This window comes from Polyodon spathula, chromosome 6 (genome assembly GCF_017654505.1).
Source record: "Polyodon spathula isolate WHYD16114869_AA chromosome 6, ASM1765450v1, whole genome shotgun sequence".
Taxonomy (NCBI): domain Eukaryota; kingdom Metazoa; phylum Chordata; class Actinopteri; order Acipenseriformes; family Polyodontidae; genus Polyodon; species Polyodon spathula.
The window spans coordinates 40745132-40770993 of NC_054539.1; the positions used below are offsets into that span (position 1 = coordinate 40745132).

Consider the following 25862-nt stretch of genomic DNA (forward strand, 5'->3'; position numbering starts at 1 on the left):
AAACTTTTATGACAGCTTCAACAATACTTAATCCTGCGATTGTAATATACTGTACAGTCAGCACTCGGCTCTCTCTTACCCAGACATGTGTAGTCGCGTTTTACCACCCTTGTATTTTTTACGTAATATATAAATATATTCCTATATATAATATATATATATTATATATATGCAAAATGGTTCGTGAGATATAGTATATATATATATATATAGAATATATATATATCTATATATTATATATATATATATATATATATATATATAACAAATTTAATGTAACAAATTAATGCACTTACCCGTCACATGTGATTTCTGACTGCGTCACCAGTTTTCTGATACAAAGCAATATTACAATTTATCTGAATATCCGTCACAATCGTGTTTATAGTTAAATAAATAAATAAATAAATAATTCTCTAATGCCAAATCAGTCTCTCTCATATTGTGCAGTTACACAGCATTTCCTCCAGTCTCACCTGACAAAAATGCAGCCAAAACAAAGCGAACGAGACAAGCTAGGTAATGTAACAGTTAATCATTAAACAGTTTTAGATACTGTGATGTTTTTTTTTTTTTTAATCTGTGATCTTTTGTTGTTTTTGTGAATTTTCATTTGCAAGTGAACTGTGACATTAGGGCCTTATCGAGCACTATATTCTGCAATTTTGAATACTGACTTTGGATACTGTTTTAATTCTGGAAACTTGGTTTTGTTAAATTGCATTGCCTTTTAAGTTTTATGCAGTTCTGTGCATGGGTAACATTTCAATTTCATTTTGCTGTTGGGTTGTTAATGGGAAATTTTACATACTGCTACAATACGTACCAGATTTAAAAGTATGTACTGTATTACAGTTAACTTGTCTCTTTAGTTTTGACAAGTGACATTTTCAGAATCATATCGTTCTGAATTAAAATACTACTTCTGTTAAAAACATACTACTGTACCAAAAAAACAATGCAGTACATCTAAATGGAAGCCTACTTATTTTAAAACACAGTCCTTTCAGATATGTATTGTCGATATTGTCCGTTTTTCAGGGAACACAAAACAAGATACAAGGGTTGGAACGGGCCAAAATGAAATAAATCAGATATGAGCACAGATGATGATGATAGCTGCCTATAACAGAGGCAAAAGAATACACCACAAATGGATTCTGGACTGATTTTCTACAGTATACTTGTTTTGAGTTTATTACCCATGGAATATTCGCCAACCAGGTAGTCTTTGACATCGGTCTTATTACCATGCACTGTCCTCAGTGCACTGAAGAGAGGCCTCCAGCCAGACTTTATCTGTGGGGAGCACACTTCCACCAGCTCGCCAATGGAGGTGACCACCTGATGGGCAAAGAACATAACTGCTGCAATATGCTTTAATACACTGCAGCCATTTAGCCTTTAAAACAAGTATGTTAGTTTGTACATCCTCTGCCATGTCTAGGAATACAAAATTAGAGCTTTGCTATTGCCCTTATAAACATTTTCCATGATACAAGCATAGCAAAGTGTAATTAAGCATAATGGAGTGAACGCATGGTAAACGTAGATAAGCATTGTAAAGAACAGCGAGGTAAGGTAAAGCACATTATAAACATGGCAAATCAGGGAAAACTATGGTAAATGCACAGTGTAACCATGGGAAAGCAGGGATAAAGTGTTAAAACACTGTGGTAAACTTTTATAAGGGTAGTATCACAGAAAATATAAACAACATGTAAAAATGACACTAAGTAAGGCTGGCAATTCCACCAATTGTCCCGATACTTCTAATAACACTTCCAATTGTTATAGAGGTCTCAAAATGTCTAGTTTTTTTTTTTTTTTTTTTTTGTTTGTTTGGTTTTTTTTTAAACATGATATATTGTAGTAAAATCTATGTTTGCAAACCATACTTTCAAGTTAGTGTTATTGTCTCCACTCCTTCAATGGCTTGTTCCTGTCTCAAACCAACCAGCTACTTTCCCTACTGACTGATATGCTTTCAACCAGTAACATGCTTTGAGAAGACCTGAAGTAGTACCACAGTTTGAAAATAAACACACACACACACACACAAATTTGCTATAACACGTACTTCTTTCAAAACTGCACACTTGAGACCTGTTGTACAGTATGTAGCTAACTGAAGTGCAACACAGGTATCATTTATGGAATTAATTTTGTTGGCTACAAAGTTTTGTAAATAGGGCCCATTGTATCTCAAATAACTATTTACTTCTGATCTTCTTAACATGTCCACTGCACCAGGGAGATAGTTTCCCTAGCAAGGTGTAATAAACAATGAACAGTTTCGAAACCCTTATAAGAAGAGTGCTAGGCTTTAGAATCTTTTGGGGTCTAGTGTTGGCAGTTGCCCCTCATGTGGAAGTGCAGAATGTACCTGATCCTGGACATCCTCGTCGCACAGCTCCAGCTGCATGATGTGCTCAAAGGGGCGGAACAGGGCCTCGTTGAAATGGAAATGAGGCAGCTCGCTCCAGGTACACAGGACCTCTGTGAGGACGTCATGTATAAAAGAAACAGCCTTTTGGGAAACGTGTCTCTCCTTGTGGCAAGCGGCCTTGAGGCAAGAAAAAGAAAAAACAATGAACAACTGCTTCCCACCAAAAAGGTTACTCCAAGACAGACCTCCATTTTCCTCTAAAGGCAATGTTATTACTATAGAACCGTGACACTGAAAAGGCAGCCTGCAGGACAAATGTGGACCATGAAGACCACCCTAGTGGCCCGTCAGTTCATCTTTTAACATTGAATTACTCAAATTAGGCATATTAAATTCATGTCTTGTCTAAACATGCAAAAATGACACAATCACGCACTGCCTACCTTGATTTTAGTGGAAGGCTACAGTGTGTTTCCTATTGGATGTTATGCTTGCGTATTGTTCAGCATTGGCTGTATTCGAAGTTCAAGCTAAAACACTACCCACTTCTTCTAAATTTGGTGGGGAAAATGACTAGAGTAAGCATTGTAAAGCGGACAGCGAAAATCGTCCATTTAATCCAAACTGTCTGAGGTCGAGGATCAATCTGAGGCCACCATCCCGCTTGGGCACTAGAAAGTACCTGGAGTAGAACCCTTCCTCCCACTGGAGGGGGTCTAGCATGCAAATAGCATGTTTTTGCAGCAGAACTGCTACCTCCTGAGACACCACCGCGGCATCTTCCGGGTCCATTACTGATGTTGTTGTTACTCCCTGAAAGGGACGGTGGGGGGGACTGTTCTTGAACTGCAGCAAATAGCCAGTCTGAACAGCAGTAGTCTAGATGGCTCCCTGAGAAGAGGCCCTGGGCCTGTGGCAGCAAATTCCTAGGGCTGCTACTTAGACTGTGGCTTGGCCTGTGGCTTCTGTCTCTGCGCCAGTTCCGAACATCACCTCTGGCAGTGGGTGCAGCTAGCTGTGCTGCTCTTTGAGGCTGGTTTTCTTGAAGACAAAACTTAGGGAAGTAGGACTGTGTGATTTCTGGGCTCATTACACCGATCAGTTTCAGAATAGCCAGAATCTAGCAGTCTGTATTAACAATGATAACTGTGTTAATCAGGTTTTTCAGTGCATGCGCCTCATATTAACTTCTTACAAACCATCCTTCACAAAGCTTGCCAGAGATACAATGATGCCATTAGAAACTGGTAAGTACTGGATTTTATTTAACTTTGTTAAATTAATAAAATAGTATTAGTATTATTTTACATATTAATAACATTCGTTTTACAGTTCTCTACATCCTATTAAGTTTGTATTCAAGGTTTTCAAATAGCACTCGTGTACAAATGGCCCACGTGCTGTCAAGGAATTCCAAAAGGAGCCGGTGGATAAGTCTAATTGAGTATTGATCACTGCTATAGAAGCTGCACCACATACATACATAAATTGTGTTTTCAGTTTGTTCACTCTGAGCTTCTGTGGCATAAAAACAACTGGCATAAAATTACAACAGGCTAGCTGCTGGACCACCAATGTGCCCTGATCTGTTACCTCCACCAGGTGAGGAGCCACCACACTCCAGGCCCTCATCATGTGCAGCAGTGGGCGTGACTTGCTCCTAACAATACACAACATCACGTCCCCCAGGCGGAAGAGGTGTAGCGCACTGGCGTGGTCCTGAGTTGACTTGGCTTCGCCTGGAAATAAATAAAACAAATAAATAAATAAATAAATGTATGTTTAAGTCCTAAATAAAATGACGTGCAGGGAATAAATATCTCTTTGTAGTATTTTACACTGGAAAAGGACTTATGCACAGGTATATATCTATGGGTGGCAGGGGAGCAAAAAGTTTCCTCACTGAATCCGTATACATCTGTAAGCTCAGTATCTTGGAATTAGCAGTGGAATTATACAGGTTAAAGGTTCCTATACCTTATTTTAAGGTTGTCTGTTTGCACTTCCCGGGCCATTTAACCTAAGCCTTGTCTTCTGGCTCAAAGCATGTTTGAGGCTAAAAGCATGTCAGTCAACTGGTTGGTTAAATGACTGGAAAGAAGCCATTGAAAGGTCTGGAGAGTGTCCCCCTCCAGGTGAAATTACCAAGCAAGTGAAACACTATCTGAAATCATGGCTTTCTTTAACTAATTGTTGTATCACACATTACAAATACAAGTTTACTACAACATGTGTTTCTTTCCAAACTGGACATCTGAATGGCAGTGCACAACGGGTTAGAGCTCCAGCATTGTTAGCTGCAAATCACTAAGGGAGGAGAGGTATTTCATTGCAATAATACCCGGCATAGCCAAGGAGTAGGCACCCATTTCTGTCACGGAATTAAAGAGCTGAGCCTGGGATGCTTTTCTCAGCTGATGGAGAAATCCTACCAAGGCAGACAGGTTCAGTTTGTTAGCAGCATCTTCAAATAACCTAAAGGAGAAAAAAGAGGAAAAAGGTCATGGAGCAGCACGAGTCAGGGTCAAACCATTCATATTCGTGAAAGGAGTTTAAAATAAAAGCTGCAGAAGTTTAGAGATTTTATGAGATTTTAGCTTAAAACACTCCGTAAACACCCCCATGTGGTTGAAAAAAAATCCAGAGGCTTGGGCAAGATCATTTAAAATGAACAATATATAACATGCTCACTGGTCGGTACATGAGCACAGCTGATTAAGTTTTGTATTTTAATGACTTACTGTATGTATCTCATCCTTAAAGAGTAAGTAGTGAGGTTCCAAATTGGTTTAAAAATTCGAAGGAATATGGTAAGTTATAGTCACCACTAGATGAGTCCTGAGCTTGAGATAACAGTGCCCTAGCAGTTAGCCTAGCCCCTCTCCCTCCCCGAATCTCTGTACCTGTCGGCCTGGGTGGAGAGCGTGCAAACTGCCTTGGCAGCACTACTCCCACTCAGCAGGCTTCCTCCCCGGAAATCAAACACTTTGCCCTTGCTAGTCTCCTTCAGCAGCTCTTGGATGGACAGAGGCTGGATGACTGGGTGGCTGAGGGTAAGGTCCTGCTCCAGACTGTTTTCTTGCCTGAGCTCCAGGGCTATTTCCACCCCCTGCTGAGCTTGGGTAATTGTGACGGCTGGTTGGGAGGAGCCATCGCTGAAGTGACTGTGCTCTAGAGTGCTGACGTACTCACACACCCTGGGGAACAGAAGACAAGTGTAGGTCAAGCAGGAAATGAAAAGTAACGAAACACGCGCCTGTTAAATGTGTATTCATGTCAACCTCAAATGGGGGAAATTCATGTAGCCCTTCTCTCCAAAAAGACAAAAAAAAACAGCTGTTTATGTTACAAAACAATAAATGAACAAGTTAAAGAGCAACTTGGTAAGAAACATCAGTTATATTAAACTACCTATGGTTCTTGTTCCTTAGTCACCCTCTATCTAATTTTCTGTTTGATTCATCATATCGTGGTGAATTGTTTTAAAGCACCAATGTGTCCACTGTAACCATTAACCGTTACACTTTGGTGTACCAGCTGTATTTAAAGATATGTCTAAGATGACCTATCAGTATCATGAAAAAGTAACCCACAATGACTTACTGTACATCAATTGTATATACATGTGTAGTAAAATAAATCATTTAAAAAGTGGTTTTAGTTTTTTAAAAGGGTTCCTAGATAGCAAAGTGGAACTCAAAGAGTCTGGTCATGTGATCTGTCACGCTTGTTTTATGCGGCTAAGGTTTTTTACATTTTGAGACCAGAAATATCCTAAAAGGTGACGTATCTTTTAAAGTATCAGAGAAAATGACCAGTAATGATAACAAATGGTCATCCTTAACAAACACACAGCCGTAATTCTGAAAAAGCTCCAGCAAAGGGCACCTGAAAACATGTGGCCAGCAGTCGTGGTTGTGGCTACCCATCTCCAGGCCCACGTTCAGAATGGCGTCCATGCAGAGCACATGAGCCGTGTGCAGCCGAACTCCCTGGGGCCTTGCCATCTGTTCCAACTTTTGCTCTACCTTTTGTTTCACTGCACAGAACAAGTGGGAGAAACGAGAATGTTGTACTCCCTGTTGCTGGATCCTGTGGTAGTTTTTACAGCAATCTCTTTTCAAGAGGAATTACTTTTCAAGAGGAATTATTTTCATTTACACATGACTTGGACTGGGGCATAGCTCCTGTTCTTGTTTCATTTCCACCAACACTATTAGCTCTTTTTAACTGAAACTATTTTCTTTCTAGACAACATCTTTGTCTAGACAGTCATGTCCCCTGCCAGAGGAGTTTATTTAAAACTAATTAATTCAACATCATAAAAAAGTAGATTACTCTGACATGCATCTACAATTTGTCCATGTAAAAATGGAAGTATGACATGTGTACCAACAGTCAGGCAGAAATCCCCCTAAAACGTGTTCTACAGAATGCCCTTAGCAATTCTCATCACAGTCTGATGCCACTAAGTGGTTCTCTAGATATATGTAAACAAGAAAGTGTGACAACCGGGGCAGATATATGCATCCCAGGCAAGTGAAACTAAAATTACCTTACAACTACCAGCAGCTATTGTGTATACTGAGGGAGACATTTGATTACCAACCAAATATCAAAACATTAAGCAACTAGGTACTTAAAGGCCCTCAAGCTACATCTTAACAACCATATAACAGGATGCAATCCTTAAAATCAGGTAATTCTAGAGGTTACAAGTAGGGGACAGCATTAAGAGTAAGTGAACTGCTGCACATGAGGTTCCAACATTCCTTTACCTTGTGATATGGTGTCACTAAACTCAGGGGCTTCTTTGTCATCTTTATCTTCTTGTACGCAGGACGCAGCAGCCATCTGGGCCAGAGCTGAGGCGCAGTTAGCAGCAACACCTGCAGAAAGCACATGGATGTAAATATCATTGGGATTATTCTATCCACAGTGGTTTGGTAAGATCTGGAGGGTGTGGAGGTCTGCTAGACATGACACAACCTTGCAGTGATTTTCAAACTTTTTAAAAAACTGTACCCCTTCTGCATGGAGGCTTAAGCTCAAGTACAGCTTTACAATTTTTGCCCTACTGATTGGTACTACAGTTGCAATAATAACAATATATAATCTGATTAACACATTTATTTATTCCCCCACCCCATTTATTTAATATACAATTCATGTCACAACAGTCTGCGATTGACAAACTGCAGGTTTCCAACAGAATACCAAAACAGCAATTCTTAAAACTTTTTATTACAAGTCTTTGGATGCAGAGAATTAAAAAACAGTACTTGGGAATCTCTTTGGAAATACACAAATTCAATTCCTATTTCGAGAAAGTTATTATAAAAAAGGTGTGTCATTTAAGATGTTTACAACATCAAAAACATTAACCTCAAGATAAAACTATAAACAATGATTAAAGCTAACATAAAAAATGATCCAAAGGGACTCGGTATAACTTTTTGTCGTCCCTTTGTTTTTCTTTTGCAAGTAAGAAATGCACACATTTGTAAAGTACTCCCAAAATACTGAAAACAAATTCAACCAGCCGCTATTGCTGTTGCTAAAATACAGACGTGCCTAATAAATACCACAAAACCCATCAAAGTGTGAATATTGTTTATTATTTATGTTTACTGGAGCAGTTACACTTCTAAAAAATGCAGAGAGATTGTGCGTCATGGATTAGTATTCAATTATATGACGAGCTGAGACCTGCAAAGTTAATGACCAACACAAAGCACTCTGAGCAGAGCTCTCCATAGGCAGACTTGCCAGACATCTGCTTCACATGACCCTTAGAAGTACCCCTGTTTGAAAATCCTGCTCTAGTGGACAGAGCACACCTGATCTTGCAGCAACATATTGTAGCTCTTAAACTTCAGCCCAGATGTCGTGACGTTCCATTCTCAGAGAGGCATATTGAGTTGATACTGGTTTCTACGGATAATAAATTGTAATACTGTACATTTATTTGCCCATCACCAGCTCTGACCAAGTGTGGGAATAATGGCAGTGACCCGTGCCTCAATACTGAGCTCCAAACTTGACAGTTGTATCCACTGGCTACCAATTATGTGTGAATCTTCTGTTCATTATGAGATTACTGTGTTTGAATGCTACAATTACATTGGAATGCATTAGTTCAAAAAGTTTGACACAGGTTCCTGGTTAGAGCAAGCTATTGTATTTTGTGTATGTATTGTACTGGCTCCCCAGGGAAATATTTTGCTAATTGATTGATGTAGTGAAACCGAGCAAGGAATGAGCTGTATAACACATTTAACAATGTCCTTCATTTCCCTGTTCTGCAGTGTCTACATGCATGTTTTAATGGCATGGTGTGCAGCAGCCCCACCTGTTGGTTTGGGAAGTGCTGTAGCAGTGAGTTGCAAAACAATGGATTTTTGGAAGTATGGACAGTACTTGCAACAAAGTTATTTCATCCCTAATTGTATTTCATTGCTATATTATTTCCAGGATTAAGTACTGTATGAGCATTTATGGGTGAAGTTAGTGAAGCACGGCAGAGTTCTTCACCCATGGTGCACCATAGGTTAGTATTCTGAGATTGAATTGCTATCAATATTATGAACCACACATAATTAACTGCCATTTTTAGCTTAAAACCAAGCACAGTTTTTTTTTTTTTTTTTATAAAAACACCAGTCCAATGATATTAACCCTGTGGGGAAAAAAAAAAAAAACCCTAGTAAAATCAAATCACTATGATAACAAACTAAAAACAAAAGTACACAGCTCAGCACACATAACTAAGGATGTCCACCACTTTAACCTGTTTTAAATCAATGCTCTTAAGTTATGAGTTCACAAAACATAAAACTTTCAAATTCAGAGGTAAAACAATACAATAAAAATACAAAAACAAATACCTTCAACGGTTTAACAAGTTACAAAAAACAAAAAACGTGTGAGAAACAATTACAAAATTCTGAAGTCTATCTAATTTGTTTCTCACAAATTTTGCATCACTACTGGTGCATTTTCCTACACATACTGTAGTTCTACCAGGCCTAGCACCCCTTCACCCACATCTTCCTACCTAAAGCGCAACTCAACCCCGCTGCTTTCCTCAACCCATCCAGGCTCAGGCAGATGGTGTCCCTCTCCTTCTGGTTTTGTTCCTTCACCCCCTCTGCTCCCAGGATAAACACCAGGCCCTTGGAGCTCCCAGCCATCCTGCCCGTCAGCGGAGTCGAAAGGGTGTCAATCAGGTTCTTCCAGCAACCAATCAGGATGTAGCGGGCAAAGAGCATACCTACAGGAACAAGCCAGGGCCCGGGTAAGATAAGTGAGGAATGTCATCCAGGGTAAATATTCATTTTCACCACTTTATTAACCGTTAAGAATAGCTTACTAACATATTTATAAATGTTGCTTCTTTTTAACTAGACATACAACTTCCCAGGCCAATGATGTACTTATTGTGAATGCATATATAAAAAAAAAATTCTTACAGCAATACAAATATGGACAACATGTCAAAATAGATAAATCATGGCTGTGAAATCGGATCTACCATTACAATTAACAGGATGATTTATGCCATATTTTTATTATGATTCAATATAATACACATTTTACAAAAATAAAACAGAACAAACCTAACCACTTAGGTTTAAGTGTGCTTAGTCGACCATAATACTGTCCTTAAATAAAGCACTGTATTACAGAATTATAAAGTGTCTTTATTTGAAATGAAGACACTTACCTGCTACCACGGAATCATCTGCACTTTTGTCATGAGAAAGAGGAGACTGCATTGAGGCCTTGTGGATCAGCTGCCCTCCAATAGCACTGCTGCCTAGGCCATCAATATCTACAGAGAAATACAATACAGTAGTAAAACAGAACCAAATAATCTTACTGGAGCCAATTTAACTCTAGATGAGTACTAACCAAAAATGTAACAAACATTTCTCACCTCAAATTATATATCAGCTTCAATAGTCCTCTCATAGTTTACCTAAGATCTTACAGAATGCTCCATGCATTTTGGAGGCAAACACCCAAGTACCTAATTTTCACTAAACAGTCATTCCATATGAAATCAAATCGCCAAAAACTTTGACCTCCTTTGATTTGTGATAAAAATGACCACCTATCATATAGCAACCTAAATATTCTACATCTGTTTAATTCTAACAAATAATATTTATAACAATCTTAGTGTAAATATTGTAACCTGACCAAAACAATAGAAAATACATTCCAACATTACTAATTACAACTAGCCATCAAATACTGACATCTGATGAATCAAAGTCAAGTTACTTTGTTTATTCAATAACCTGTAAATAAACCAAAACAAGGATACCTGGTTGTACTTTTAATGGTCAGTGCAAATGTTGCCGTTACTCCATCCATTCACAGAAAGTCAACAGTAGATGTTTTACATTGAACTACAGTCCAGAGTTAAAAATAATAACTACTTTCCAACTCCAAGTTCTTGCCTTTTCTTATAGTCACTGCGTTGTTGTGCTTAACATTTAGTATGTTTTTAAATTCATCAAAACGTTAAATTGCCTTTCTAATTTCAATGTTACCCAAGTTTGGATTACTGTACTTCTTTTAGCACTTGCTATATACATGTTAAATGGCTGAAGTAACATATATTGAAAGGCTTCGTTTAGCCACTTTCTTTTGAGACGTGGGCTCTCTTTGATTTCCAAACACAGTTAGAAACATACTGAAAATAAAAACCATCATGAAAAAATATATAAATATATTGGACCAGATAAAATTGCATCTGGGCCAGTAAAAACACTAGCTCACTGGCCCAAGGGGCCAGTAGTTTAAAATCTACACGTAGAGCCCTGTCTTCCATGTGAAGCGATTACACGCTTAATGCAATTAAACAAAAATATTTATTTACAATTGCATATACTCTCCTCTCCTATTAAACTGAAGCTGCAGTAAACTGGTGCAGCTATAACAGCTATTAATATATTAATGAATTAACCAAAGGTGCCCTATTTACACAATTGGCTAAACAAACACATATAAGTGAGTTAAATATAAATCAACACTGTATTGTGCGCGTTTAATTTTGTCCCCACCAGTGGTACTTCTGTCAGGAGCTGTAATTACCACTGTTCAAATCCAATAAATCACTGAGCTTAGAAAAGAAAACGTACTGTTAGAAGTGGTGGAAATGTAGACATTTCATTTTCAGGTCTCTGTCCTTATATTTCTGCATGCACCACAATTTACCACTCACCTCTGCTTAAGTTGCCTTTTTCCTTCGTAGCTACTCTGTTAAGGCTTTTGATGCTTTGGCCATCTCCTTGTCTCTCAGGGTGTATGTCCTTCCTGTTGCAGTTATTGGCTCCACTCATGTCAGCAAATCCCCCATGTTTACAATAAATTGATCTGGACGGCGTGGGAAACAGAATGATGGTGCTGGTCCATTCGGGTGCAGGAAGTTAATTTCAGCATCCCGTTTCTTCTGATCAGCAGACACCCCCAGCCCGAGCCACCAGTGACTGTCAAACTGAACAGTAACATATCCTTTCACTTGGTAGGACATCCTCTTTGACTGTGATTGATTCTTCTCTTTGTATTCTTGACTGGGAGAACTCTCGTACAAGGAATTTTGCTTTGGAAACTGGTTGAAAGAAGTGGAGATCCATGTGCTAGGCACAGTTCTTACCTTGAGGAATCTTTGCTCCAGAAAATCTTGCTCAACTTGCCATTTTGCTATGTATTCTACTTCAAGAGCAGGAATGTTGTCTTTTGTAAGCCTGTATAATTGTTGTGGAGTCTGGATCTGGTCATGGCATGGACGCTGCAAACTGGCTTTTGCTGCCATTCGTTTAACGGTTCCTCCTACACCATCACAGGGTCCTTTGCTGTGAGATGTTACAAAGAAGTTCCACTCTGCTTCCACGCCAAAATCTTCCAAGTGCTGGCAAATGTTGAGGACATTTTTACAGTTCTTATATTGCCCGACACACCCGTCAGAGAAGTAATAGCTCATTCTCGGGCGCCTCCCAAATCTGTTCTCCATGAACCTCAAAAGATGCTTTTGAAAGAGATAAACAGCGATTATGTCATGAGTCATGCATTCTGATATTGCAACATATGAAATGTGCTGAGAATTCCTGTCTTTGTCTCACTAACAGCAAACAAAAGAATGCATGGTTGCCTAAGAGTTGTTCCAATGGTGTCATTGTGCTTCACCTTACATGTAAGTGAAGTTTTCTGCAAAGTCACCAAAAATAGGTGAAATGATGATGTTTGAAAAAGACGTTGGAGATGGCTTATGAAAGTTTCTATGAACTGATAAACAGGTTCATTGATTGTCTGAAGGGTGGATCTGTCAGTTGTAGTCCGATATTCCACTGCATCCACTAGGCTATCTTGAAAGTATGTGTAGATGACTCTTGAAATCTTCAAGTGATGGACAATTTTCACACTTTCCTAAGTGGCGATCGGGTTTAGGTGGGGAACACATGAGATAAGATAAGCAATGCCGATAGTGATTCAAAGGCACTTCTGTACTGGCAGTCAGTTGTGGAAGATTAGAACACATGAACATCAGCTTTATATTCTGGTGTGTTGTGAAGACACATACACAGCATGTGTACCACTACCGTCTGCTAATACACACTCCTTTGGTTTCAGCTCTGCAAATTTGGAGAAGCCAATTTTAATGTTAAGATGCTGTCATTTGAAGAAAAAGGTTGCACCAAACTGCAGCAGTCCTCTGTATAGACCAAGACATCAGGACAGCAGTCAAAATATGAACTTGCTGACTTCAAGTGATATTTGAATTACATTTTTCCTTCAGCTGGTTCATCATCTCTTGATATCCCTGAGCCTGCTCCCTGATTGTTTCACGGTCTTCCACTTCTGTCCGTGGGAAAACCTTTCGTAGCTTTCTCTTCATTGCTTTCCTGATCATCTTTATCTTCTGAGCTGCATATATCTTTTGTGGCAATGTCCTTCTCTTCAGTGTAGAGTCTTGTATTGCCTCCAAGGCCTTGTTTATTTGTGAAATCTCATGTTCCTTTTCAGCTTTGAAATTTGTGTTGCTTTCAAGATGTTTGTCTTGAACGGCATGAGGGCTGGATTCTCTGGAACTAAACTCCTTGGGGTCACTTTTTGTTGAAGATAATGTTTGGTCTTGGTCAGGAGGATGATGGTCTAGCAACTTCATACAAGGGTAACATAACTTCTGGCCATACACAAAGTTCATCGTCTTGTGGTCCTTGATCTGCTTCTTTGTTAAGGCGTGACCTTTAGTGTGGCACACTCCACAATGCTTTGCAAATGGGTCACAGCATGCTTTGATGCCTTTAACACCAAGAAAGTCATTGGAGGTACTTGCCATTTATGCAACAAATTGTCTTCAAATCAAATAGCGTGTAAGAATTTTAGCTGTAATATATACATGTTCTTTGGAAGAGTACCAGGTTTAAGGACACACCTTAGTTGAGTTATGGTTGGGTTTTCTTGTTTTTTCCCTTTTATAAAAGGCATTTTTCAGTATTGATCTGTACTTAATTCACCTGTGCTACACTTTAGTCATATGTGTTAACAGGCCAAATTGGTGAATTAATTAACATTAATCTGTTACATCTGCACCAGTTCACTGCAGCAGCTTCAATTTATCAGGTGAGTATACGCGATTACATTTAAATATTTTTGTTTAATTGTATTAGGTGTGTAATCGCTTCACTTAGAAGATTCACCTGACACTCTGCATTCAACTCTGTGCTGTGCCTTGACCAACTGCAGACACAACATGAAACGTAGATAAGGGTCTAGGCTACAATCTGTGAAGCAATGACAAAAATCCAAGGTTATGCAACTTGACCTGGGTGAGGTCAAAGGTCACAGATTCACACAACTTTATCTTGTATTTCACAAGATATCAATTTTGATATACTGAATAGACAGTCCTATTTGATAGCTTAAAACAACACCAAAACTACCTTTCTGTGAATTATGGAGGAAGTTATGACCATGTAAAGGCAGGGTGGGTGTCCAAATCATCTCAAGCTTTGATGACCTGTATCTCATGAATAGGAGGTCACTCATACAATTCACAGTGTAACCACTTCTTCCAAAGATAATAATATGTGCAGAAGCAAAATCAGAGGAGGTCAAGTAAAAAAATGGCTGTTTTTTTTTTTTTTTGTTGTTTTGTTTTATTGATTTCTGTGGAATGACCCTAAAGTCAGGATGTACTTACATGCCTTAAACAAATTTCTATGACATTTCCGGTTTCCCCAGCATGTTGGGAGCAATAGACTGCACACATGTGTCACTAACCCCGCCAGCTCATTCTGATGTTGTGTTAATTGTCTAGGCCAGTAAGTAGGCCAAGTTAAAAATAATAATAATACAAAAATAAATAAAAAAAACCCGCTACAATCATTCATACAGCAGAATGAATTATTTTGTGTTACCGGTAGCCTACTGGCTAAAGTAAAAAGAAAGTGTGCAAAGTATTCATTTTATTTTTACTACTGTACTGTATAAGCCTACTGTACAGAGTTATATTTTTGTTCATAATGTAATATGTAGCCTACCCAAAACACATTAGTGTTATTTCAACACAATGACTTACATTTAAAATGCATGTGTGTATGATTTTATTGTATTGTTTTTAAACCCGACACCTCCTTATGTCAGACAGATATGTCTGGATTAGTGACGGGCTACTGTATGATCTTGAAAAGCTTTTTGGGGGTGAAGGTGGGGGCCCAACTATAGAATCTGATGGGATTAAACTACTTTTCAGTCGCAGAGCAAACACACTGTAATTTGCATTTTCGTTGAGACAATTCGCAAAGTATACATTTTGTCACACATACTAAGAGAAAATATGCCGATGAAAAGAGCCTCAATACACTAATTAGTGAGATCTTTAGCATTGCGAGAGTCATGCGACATTGTTCAAATAAATAGAGGGAATTGAGTTGTGGTTTGCTGCAGCAGAGAGTGTGCCCGAAAGATAACGCCTATACATGCAAGGGTGCAAGAATCAAAATAACACTGTTCATTTTATCTATTTTAATATTGTTTTATTTATGTGTATATATATTCCTGTGTTTCTCAGAACTTTGGGCCAGCTCATTCACACTTACTAACATAAATATTGCACACACTTGCTTAACAGTGCAATGTCTTTACTGATCATGGTCTAGCACCCAATAATAACAATGTAGTTAGATATTATCCTTTAAAAAAAAAAAAAAATTAAATGATTTTAAATAATGTTCTACCTCCTGAGCTAAGGCTTAATGTAGACCTTTATCTGTCTGTTATTCTAATTCTCATCAGTCTGTTTCACTGTTGCCCACAGTCTACTGACAAAATCGGTATACCTCTGAAAATGATGACAGAACACAATTGAGAAGAAAAATGCACTTTACTGACCACAGTCCCGAGATGTGTGCAAAAAAGCTCCACCTTAGAGTGTGTGAGAAGAGTAGAGAGTGGGTGAGATCAGTGTTTGAGAATGATATCTAGCAGTATCCTCACTTTTCTGACTGCACTACAGATAACCCTTTAAAACACCCAAAAACTAAAGAAACTTTGGTGTCCAGCAAAGCATTCTCATTTTACTCTATAAAAGACTTGGATTACCTGTCAGCATAGTGATGAGTGGCAGAGAGTGCTCCTCCGCTGTCCCCGAGTACCCAGCCTCTCCCAGCAGGTTCCTGTCCAGGACTTGATGGTACAGCTCCTCTATCCAGGCCTGGGACAGCACCACCAGCACCCCACTGCTCTGAATCTGCCTCACAAACTCCTTCTGCAGGCCCAAGAGATGTACATTAACGCACTAGTATGGATGCACCAATCAATGCTTCACAAGAAATATATATATTCTTAACTATTACTTCTACACATAAATGTTACTTGAGGTAGTCCACTTTATGCTGCCACAGACCAAAAAGAGGACCAGTGAATCAATAAAATATGCATTACAACATCACAGTTAATAACAATTACATGTGCCTCCATACAAAACATTAGGTCACACAATCATTGTTAAACTGTAAATGTACAACACATTAGAAGAACTTGCCAAAACTCAGTCAGGGTTAGGGCCACAAGGGGTAGTGGAAACAGGGAAAACTGCTCTGGAGTGTATATGACCATTCCTCAATCATTACTGCTTTTAAGTCAAGACAATTCCATTTATTTATTTAACCAGTAACCAGTTGCCCTGCGACACTCTGCCCCCCTCATACCCAAAACCAAAGCATCCTGGGGGACATATTCAAAGGGGAATATCAGATCAAATTAAATGGTCTGGAAAATAAAATAAAATAAAATATTACTAGACGGCAAAGCAACACAGCAGTGAAAGGGTTAACTTTTACTAGTAAAGTAAGAAAATGAAAAAATACAGCTGTGCACCAAACATTAAGACAATACTGTCCCTATACAGAAGACACATGACCCCCGCTATGGATGCTATCACAAGTTACAGGTTAAAGTGAAGGGTGCTGTTAGATTTTGCTGAAGTTTACACACCCTGAAAATATGAAATTGTCAGCTGAAATTATTTTTAGATATAAGCAGTTGAAGTTGTGGCGACAGATTTGCAAACTCCTACAAGTTCACCTCACAGGGATGCCTAAAAACTGTACAGGTGAATTTAAATTGTATTCATTTTTGATGACACTTGATACTAAATTAGAGTTTGACTCACAAGAAAGGTGACTGACTTAACATAGTTTACAATATAAATGTATAATCAAGTGTTTTTAATGTAGCATTACTACCTAAGGCAGCAGATATCATCAGCTAGACAACTGAGCCAAGGCACTAAAAGAAGGGGAAGGATCTGCAAGTAATACTAACTGCAAGTACTGTATGATATTTGTTTAGTTATTTCTTTTACTCGGAGACAGCATCATAAATACAAACCCAATGACACATATTGCGTTTAAATGGCCATAATGGCAGTTTATGCATTTTTAAATAGTTTAAAACCCAAACAGTTATTTTCTCTATAATGAAAAATATACCATGTTTTCTTACCAAACTAACAAGAACTGGAGCTGGCTTCTTTCTGTAGTAGTCACAGCAACACAGTTTTAGGTTGAGAAGGATTGCATAGTAGGAGACCAGGTACAGTCCATCTGCATTCATAAGTGCCTGGCAACTAAGGTCGTTGCTTGCTTCAAATCCTGGTGAATGCATACCACCTATGGAAATAAAAAACAAAATATATTCTTCTGTGACTAGCACAACATTCATAGAAGCCTTTTATTGTTTTGTGGTTGTTTTTCAGATTACAATGTGCTGAAACCCTCTATACTATGGCTGTCCACTGAATAGTTCTTGTGCCATGTACTGTATAGCTCACTGAGCTCCCCAGTATGACTCTTTAGATTAAGAGGTGCTCTCACGTATGGAAAAAACTACAAGGGAACTTACTATTCTATACTAGAAGCAAATACAGTCAAAATGCAAATAAATTGATGACACATATTCATTCAGCTATTTAGTTACTATAACAATGTCTTTTTTCCATTAGTAATATTTATATATTTTTCTAGTCCCACACGATTTCACCACCATGCACATTCATGGATAATATAGGTCTAAATGCAAACATTTAGTTGAATTTTAAAACATGATAGTCGTTACTGCTCTACGTTAACCCTTTGCGGTCCTATGTCGGACCAGGTCCGACATTCCTATTTTCCGGAAAAAAGCAGAGAAAACCATTCAATGTCCAAATGAAGCTGAAAAAAAAAAAAAAAAAACAAAAAAAACGGGTAGTGTGAGCACTTGAGCTAGCACACAGAGATAATGATGGACACAAACAAAGGAGAGAGCTTTGTGCTCTTGACAGACACTGGCTTTCAGAAGTGACCCTTAGGGTTAACCCTAACCCTAAGTCTTTCACACTAGAGAAATGATAACTAATGTCTAACAGTCTATGTACATTTCATAATGATAATCAAATCATTGTTAATGTCACTGAAAAGTGCTCACATACCAGTTTCCAAAAGGTTGGCTAAGTGTGTCCCAACTGTGGCTTGTTTATCATTTTTATATGACATTTATTGAAGAGAAATTTTAACCCTTATGTGACAGGGCAGCCAAGGGTGGGGACGTCAGGCCAGGAAGTACACAGACAACATTGCTGGAGTAGGGAAGTGCTGTGGCGCATTTATTAATAAATAAACAAAAGGTTTTAAATAAAAACACAAACAAAAACGGCTCCAGGGCCAAAACAAACAGACAAATAATAATTCTAACAAGTATCGCGCTGGTTATTCCTGCACTAGTAGCAACTGTTGTGGTTTTTAGTTTCTATTTCGTTTCTGATTCACTCCCGACTCTCCCATTCTCCACTCTGAACACTCTCTCCCCCCTCAGACACAGCTGCTGGGTTTTTATACCAGTGACCATCACCACATTACCAATACATTTATCAATTAATTAATGAATCTGGAGATGGTCACCTTCTGCACAGGATTTTTAATATTTGCGTGGTTGACAGAAAATCTGTTTATAATTAATCACGAGATGTCTGGCAGGGACGAACAGCTAACAAATTGCCCCTGCCAGACCACATCCAAACAAACAATAACAAACAAAACACTTAGGGGTAGATGTACTAAGATGGGCCATTTGCGGCCGGCCATTTTCGTTAAGACAATTCCCAAAGAACACATTTTGTCATATGTACAAAGAAAAAATAATATGTTAATAAAGAGAGCCGCAACATATACTTAAAAAATAAATAAATAGTAGTCGCCAACTGATTTTAAACTATTTTTTTTCCTTATTTGAAATATTCAATTGTATTTTTTGTTTCAGCTCACCGATACCACCCCAGTCCTGACTTGGGAGCGGCGAAGATGAACACACGCTGTCCTCTGCAGCGTGTGCTGTCAGCCGACTGCTTCTTTTCACTCTGCAAGCCCGCCATGCAGTCAACCCAGAGCTGCAGCGTCGGAGGACAACGCAGCTCTGAGCAGCTTACAGGCAAGCCTGCTGGCATCCGGCCAGTCCACAGGGGTCGCTGGTGCGCGGTGAGCCGAGGACATCTGGGCGGGCCTATCAAGCACTGGGAGTGGATTGGCTGGTGCGGAAAGAACTGAAACCGGGTTGGCAGCTTGACTGGCTGGTTTTGAGGGAGGGTGCTGTTTGGATCCAGCCGATGACAGAATTGTGGACCAATCGTGTCTTCCCTGTTGATTTGCTGTCCAGTATCTGCGAACTGAGCCTTCATTATGGTGTCCTGTCACATACATGGTTTCGCTTGTCTCTAGATCAGCATCAAAAAGTATGTTTAAGTAGCTTTTTATGTTATCAGATTAGTTGTAGATTAGAATGTTAAGGGAAAAAGCTGGTACTTCTGCAGGGATTGATTTTAAAATGTAATTCACAGTTAAGCACTTCAATGTTCCAGCGGGCATCTATGCAAAATAGAAGCCCGCTAGATCTAGAAGTTGATTGGCTGTTCGCACTCAATCGTTTTCTAAATAAATATAAATAAAGGCAGTTTAATCCCATCAGATTCTACAGTGGGGCCCACACCTTCACCCCTAAAAAGCTTTTCATAATCATACAGCAGCCCCTCGCTAAAGCGGACATGCTTCTAAATAAAACAATACAAAAAAAATAAATAAATTGCACACACGTTACAGTTCTCAATGTATTTTAAATATAAATCACTGCGCTGAAATAACACTAACGTGTTTTGGTTATGTGACATTACTTTATGTAAAATTATAAATCTGTACAGTAGGCCTATACAGTATACAGGACAGTAGTAAAATCAAACGAGTACCTGTAGCGCACTTTCTTTTTACTTTAGCCTCCTGGTAACACATAATAAATCTTTTTTTTTTTTATTTTATTTGAATTATTATTATTATTATTATTATTTTTTTTACCTTGATCTACTTGGTAGCCTAGACAATTAACAAACAGATCATGCTCCTACACAGATGCTGAGAATGAACTGGAGGGGTTAGTGGCACATGTGTGCAGTCGATTGGTCCCAACACGCTGGGAAAACCAGAAATGTCATAGAGATTTGTTTTTAAGGCTTGTAAGTACACCCTGACTTTAGTGAAAATTAGGTACTTGGGTGTTCATCTCAAAAATACATTGAACACAGCTGGCAACACACGAGAAAAAGCAGACTGGGAAATGCCAGCAACAAAATTGCGACTGTTTAAAACGTGCTTTCAAAAGTTCTTGATGCAATTGTAAGTGTCGCAATTGCCTGCAGCTTTAGTACATCTCGTTACAATATTTTTGATCCCTCATTTGCACCTCTACCATGTTTTTGCCAATTTCTACAGGAATGCCCAGAACTACATATTCATTTAAGGTTAAAAGAATAAAGAACAACTGCGGCTGCAAAGCATTCGTTAAAATGATGCTAACAGCGTTACATTTGATTAGTACATTTCACGCTACACTTCCGACTGCTTTGCAACGATCGAGACAGATGCAACACTTTAGTACATTTACCCCTTAAGTCTTTTTAAATAAACAAAAATACTCTCAAACCAAGAGCAATAACAAAGCCAAACATTGTTTTAAAAGAACACAAAAATACATTAAAATCACATAATCACATCCCCGTTTAAAACAATTTGTGTATTTACATACAGGGCTTTGCCCCACCCCCTTTAATTATGTACAGGGCTCTCTTCTGCCCTGCCACACCTTATTTAAATTAATACACACAGATTACTGGGTTTTTTCAGATCCAATGATCTAATTCCTTTGCAATACCAATATGACAATATTTCACGATTAACGCAATGCCAGTTCATTAAAGTTTATACCATGAGAGCATACTTCTGAAAACCACTCTCCTGCAAAGGGGTGAAAAAAAGTAAACATATTAGAAATAACATTTTATTCTGATATCACGTTTTTATATGGCTGATCCTTTTATTCTAAGCTGGTACATTTATACATGTGAAATATTATAAAACTAGCAAGAAACTATTTAGCCCAATTATAATTTTAAGTTGTTAGTTTTATAACAAACCTTTTAGCCTTTTCAGAAAAAAAAAAAAAAAAAAAAAAAAAGAGTACAGGCTTGTGTGACAGAGACCATGTCGCTGGTTCTGGAGTTCATGTGCAACTGGAGACGTGTTGCTAAGCAACTAATTGCTCAGGTAAGCTCACCCAGCACTGAGCTGACTGTGAGGTTCGGACTGGCTATGGGGTGTGCCTGGGAAGGCTACAAGGAGCTCAAAAAGCGCCTATGCTACAATTTATGGCTACTGCACGGCCATAGCCATACAGATGGGCGCTGAGCAAAAGATGGCTGCGTTTTGTTTATGTTGTGTTGCTGAAGCTATGGAGCCAGCACTAACCCCAGGAGCATATACCCCAGTACACAACCACAACCCAGGAGAGTGTCCGCGCCGCAGGATTAACTACTACGAGAACCTTCAACTGCAAGACAGTGCTTGTGAAGGAAATGCCTAGCCAAGGCCGCATGAAGAAGCAGGAATCGCCGTGAAAAGGCCGGGACTCCGGGAGCCCAGGAATAGGTTAGTTTAGGGGAGGTTGATCCCAAACAGTACAGACAGGGTTTACATACAGTAGGTTCCTGAAGCGGGACGTTCCTTTTAGTGAGACTAGTGCTCGTCATTTGTGTGAGTCATTTTTTTTCTTTTAAAAATGTGACACTAGGGCTATCATTGCCAGTACCCCAGGGTCAGCACTTGTGTTTATTAAACCTGTGCGCCTGTGCAGCGTGTCAACACCCAGTGCTCTGTGTCTGCCTCAGTACTGTTCAGTGACAACCCACATGTGTAACAAACCCGTTACACTTGATAAAAGGGCCCTTGGATGAGTTGGGCTGCTGGAAAATTGGAGCTGAAAACCACATTTACAATAAACAAACAAACAAACAAACAAACAAACAAACACTGGCACGTAGTTTTATACGTAGCCTAGGATACGGGAAATTAAATTGGGCCTTTATTGTTAGCTATAAGGAAGCTCAAGTAGAGTACTCTTACCGACTTGCAGGCCCAAGCAGAATGTGGAGGAGAAGTTCTGGAGCGAGGAGTCCACCTCTGTGGTCCTCTGGAGGCTGAGGAGACGAGGGAGGAGGTTGACGAGTGACTGGACAAACAGCCGTGCGCTGTGCTGGTCGGCCTCCTGGTTCTTGAGCAGCTTTAGGGAGAGAGCTGCTGTGCGCAGAGACCTGTGACCAGGACAGTCTCTGGGGGTCTGCTCCTCATCTGCCAAAGAACAGTTGTCGGAGCCCATATCTGAGACATCGGACCTGCCAGAGTCTTTCTCTGCTGCCATGGAGTACTGGTCACAGGAGTCAAACTCTGTCCTCGAGAGATCTTGTTCATCCACACTGAAGTTGCTTTCACTGTATCGGGACCCGTGAGACCTCGCCCTGCACTCCACTGACAGGAAGTTGGTTATATCCGGGTAGACCAGGGCGTGACTTCTCTGGATCACATCAGGTTGCTCATTTGTTTCTAACTCTGCTTCCCTGCTGGAGAATTCCCCATTGTCTTGTACATAAGGGCTAGGCAGAATGGCTCTTGGTTCATCCATGTTCTCTTCAGGAGTGGTCTGCCCCAGGTCACCCTCCAGAGTGGTCTGGCCTGTATCCGTGGTGACGCTGATACTGATGTCAGGGCTCTTCTCATTGCTGGGCTCCCATGGGGTGTGCTCCGAGGAGAGAACATGGCGCTGCCAGCGGAAGTCGGCCTCGTTGATCTCCATGGATTCACGGGTGGACTCTGCTCCATCCTTCAGCTCCTCCAGACGACGCATAAGAAGATTGACCTGTTCGGGCTGGAGGCCCTTGCCCTGGCTCAGTTCATCCAGGGCTCCCAGTAGTGAACATACACATGACACTGATGAAAAACAGGCCTCTATCCCCCCTTTCATGCAAGCTTCAGTCATGCCATCCATTATCCTGTAAGGAAATAGAGAGGTTTGTAAGGTGGATTCAAGTAACACAGTTCAGTAAGGAAGTAAGGTGGATTCAAACAAACACACGGATGCTTGCATATACATTATGGCATGAAATAGAACATTTTCAGGAAACTAGAATGTTTATGCCACTTGATAACGATAACTGACAATATGTCTCTTACAGAACAGAATACTGATGCTTGTCTATGGCTCCTTACTGTAGCATTGTGCTTGAAACTTGGCCAGACAACCCGGTTTTCACTGAAAAAACAATGTATCTTTAGTTGAGATTTGATTTGAAGAGGCTGGGAGTGTATGATGTAAGTTTGTGAAGACTGAGGCCATACCAAGGCAGTTATTGTGTTCGCCATGTGAGTGCGACAGACAGACAGACCGACATGTTCGGTCCCATTTTGGATTGAGAACTCTAAATAGGCTCACATATCTTTTGAAGTTTATACAACAGATGCTCAATATTTGGGGACTGTGTAGTATAAGGGAGATTTGCGAGTTCTGGTTCATCTCTTTTGACCCACTAACAAACCATATGGCACAGTGAATAGTTGCATCTTGAAAACATGACTCTTTCATCAGGGCAGAAATGAAGCAATGCAGGATGCACTATAGACAATTCTCAGATATGCATGGGTATTGACTTCACCCTCCAAAAAGGAATAACGCATCCCAGACCATGCCAACAAATGTGGTGCCACTCCCTTTTCTGTGAGGGACAATACTAAAATACTTGGGATTCAGACTGGTTATAAAGTTGTAAAATAATACATAAAAATAATGAAAAATAAGCAAAACAAAACAACAAAAAATCAACTTTTCAAAATATCTGGTACCTTTTTCTACATAAAAGAACAGGTAATTGACTTTTGATCTTGTTAAATCTTTAAACGTACTTTTATATTTCCTTATATTTGTTTATCTTTAGTTATTGTCTTGAAACTTTTAAAATGCACCCTTTAAAAATGCACTTATTTTACTAAACTAACAACACAAACAATAAATCAAAATGTTCATTATAATCCCATTACTTTTATTTCGCCCATTAATTCAACCTGATCTAAACTATCAAATGCCCACATCGCACCAGGTCGTGCCAACGATGCAACATTACATTTCTAAAACACAGGGAAGTAAAATAAAATGTTCGTTATTGGGAAATGGTGATGTCACAATTGAAGGACCAAATTACAGACATAGTCAAGGTGAAGTACTTAGTTTATGGCTGCCACCATAACCCTCCATCCATCGTGAACAGTGTAAAATATATTGTCCGACCACATAATGTTTTTTGCGTCATCTAAATGTTGAATGGAAAAACATTCCTAAAGGTCTGTGTACTGCTACACAGGATGTGCGTTGCTCATTACTTTTGTGGACAGAGTTTTTTTTGTAATGACGTCTATCAACTAACTGTGCTGTACATGACAACTACAATTCCTGTCAGATTACTATCAGTGACTTATTTACTCACCACTTAGACCATGACTCACTGTGTGATGAATCATCTTTCATGAATACAAATGTAACTGTTCCAACAGATGATTAGGGAGTTTTCCTAGTAAGGTGACTAGACCCAATAATAGGAGGGAAACATGCTTTTTGCTGATATTACTGGTACAATGAGATGTATAAATAAAACACACTCACAGTTTCAGGAGGTCCAGATGAGACTTCCTTTTGGATAAGGACCTCTTCCTGGTTTCTGGCTCAGAAACGACAGGCCCTGCCACGTCAAAAAGACGCCGGGAGCTGCTCAGAATCTGATTGAAAGTAAAGGAAATTAAAAAAAAAAAAAGGTAAGGAAGCAGTACTTACAAAAAAAACAAGTATTTATTTTTTTCTTAAAAGGGAACTGTAAGATGTCTCACTGAGGCCAAGGTCAACAGTCAGAAATAGAATATCTCTCTCACACACACACAAGCATTCACCTCCCTGCAAAGTTTTCACATTTTGTTGGCACCTGAGCGTACTCCACGACACTTTCTAATTACACTTTACATGTAGAATCTACACAAACTACTCCACATTGATAAAGTTAAAAAATACGTATAGAATATAAATAAGTAAGATTTACAGAGAAAAACAGATTAATCTCAGTTGCATAAGCATTCAACCCCTTTGCTACTGCAGCCACAAATGAGTTCAGGTACAAATTACTTATTTGAAAGGTCACAAAATCAGTGAAATAGTTTCAGCCTGTGTGTACTTAAAAAGTGGTTTAACTTGTACATAATTTCCCTCAGGTATATAAAGCTGCAAGCTGCAACTTGCATAGTGATCCAACAAAGCAACCATGAAAACCAAGGAACTTTTGAAACAAGTCAGGGATAAAGTGGTAGAGAGGCACAGAGCAGGAGAAGGGTACAAGAAAATTTAAAAAACGCCGATTTTATCCCTCTCAGCACAGTGAAGTCCATCATTAAGAAGTGGAAGCCATTAATCAAAAAGCCTTGTCTTAAAGCACTATGTAGCTTGCGAAAAAGTATGTAGATGATACTGCAGACATGTGGGAAAAGGTTTTGTGGTCAGATGAGACTAAAAT

At 39.2% G+C, this 25862-nt stretch overlaps 1 protein-coding gene across 3 annotated transcripts in view; it reads right to left on the reverse strand.

Annotated features, from left to right (window-relative positions):
• arfgef3 (ARFGEF family member 3) overlaps positions 1–25862 on the reverse strand; it is a 105112-nt gene that overhangs the window by 25318 nt on the left and 53932 nt on the right. For all 3 annotated transcript variants that reach the window (XM_041252847.1, XM_041252848.1, XM_041252846.1), the window contains exons 12-24: positions 24968–25080; positions 22384–23306; positions 17408–17574; positions 16004–16169; positions 10116–10223; positions 9447–9662; positions 7168–7278; positions 6278–6428; positions 5293–5586; positions 4731–4864; positions 3983–4128; positions 2387–2566; positions 1203–1344 (exon numbers count right to left, since the gene is read on the reverse strand). In XM_041252847.1, coding sequence (XP_041108781.1) covers positions 1203–1344; positions 2387–2566; positions 3983–4128; positions 4731–4864; positions 5293–5586; positions 6278–6428; positions 7168–7278; positions 9447–9662; positions 10116–10223; positions 16004–16169; positions 17408–17574; positions 22384–23306; positions 24968–25080 — 2851 coding nt within the window. The remainder of the gene's footprint in view (positions 1–1202; positions 1345–2386; positions 2567–3982; positions 4129–4730; positions 4865–5292; positions 5587–6277; positions 6429–7167; positions 7279–9446; positions 9663–10115; positions 10224–16003; positions 16170–17407; positions 17575–22383; positions 23307–24967; positions 25081–25862) is intronic.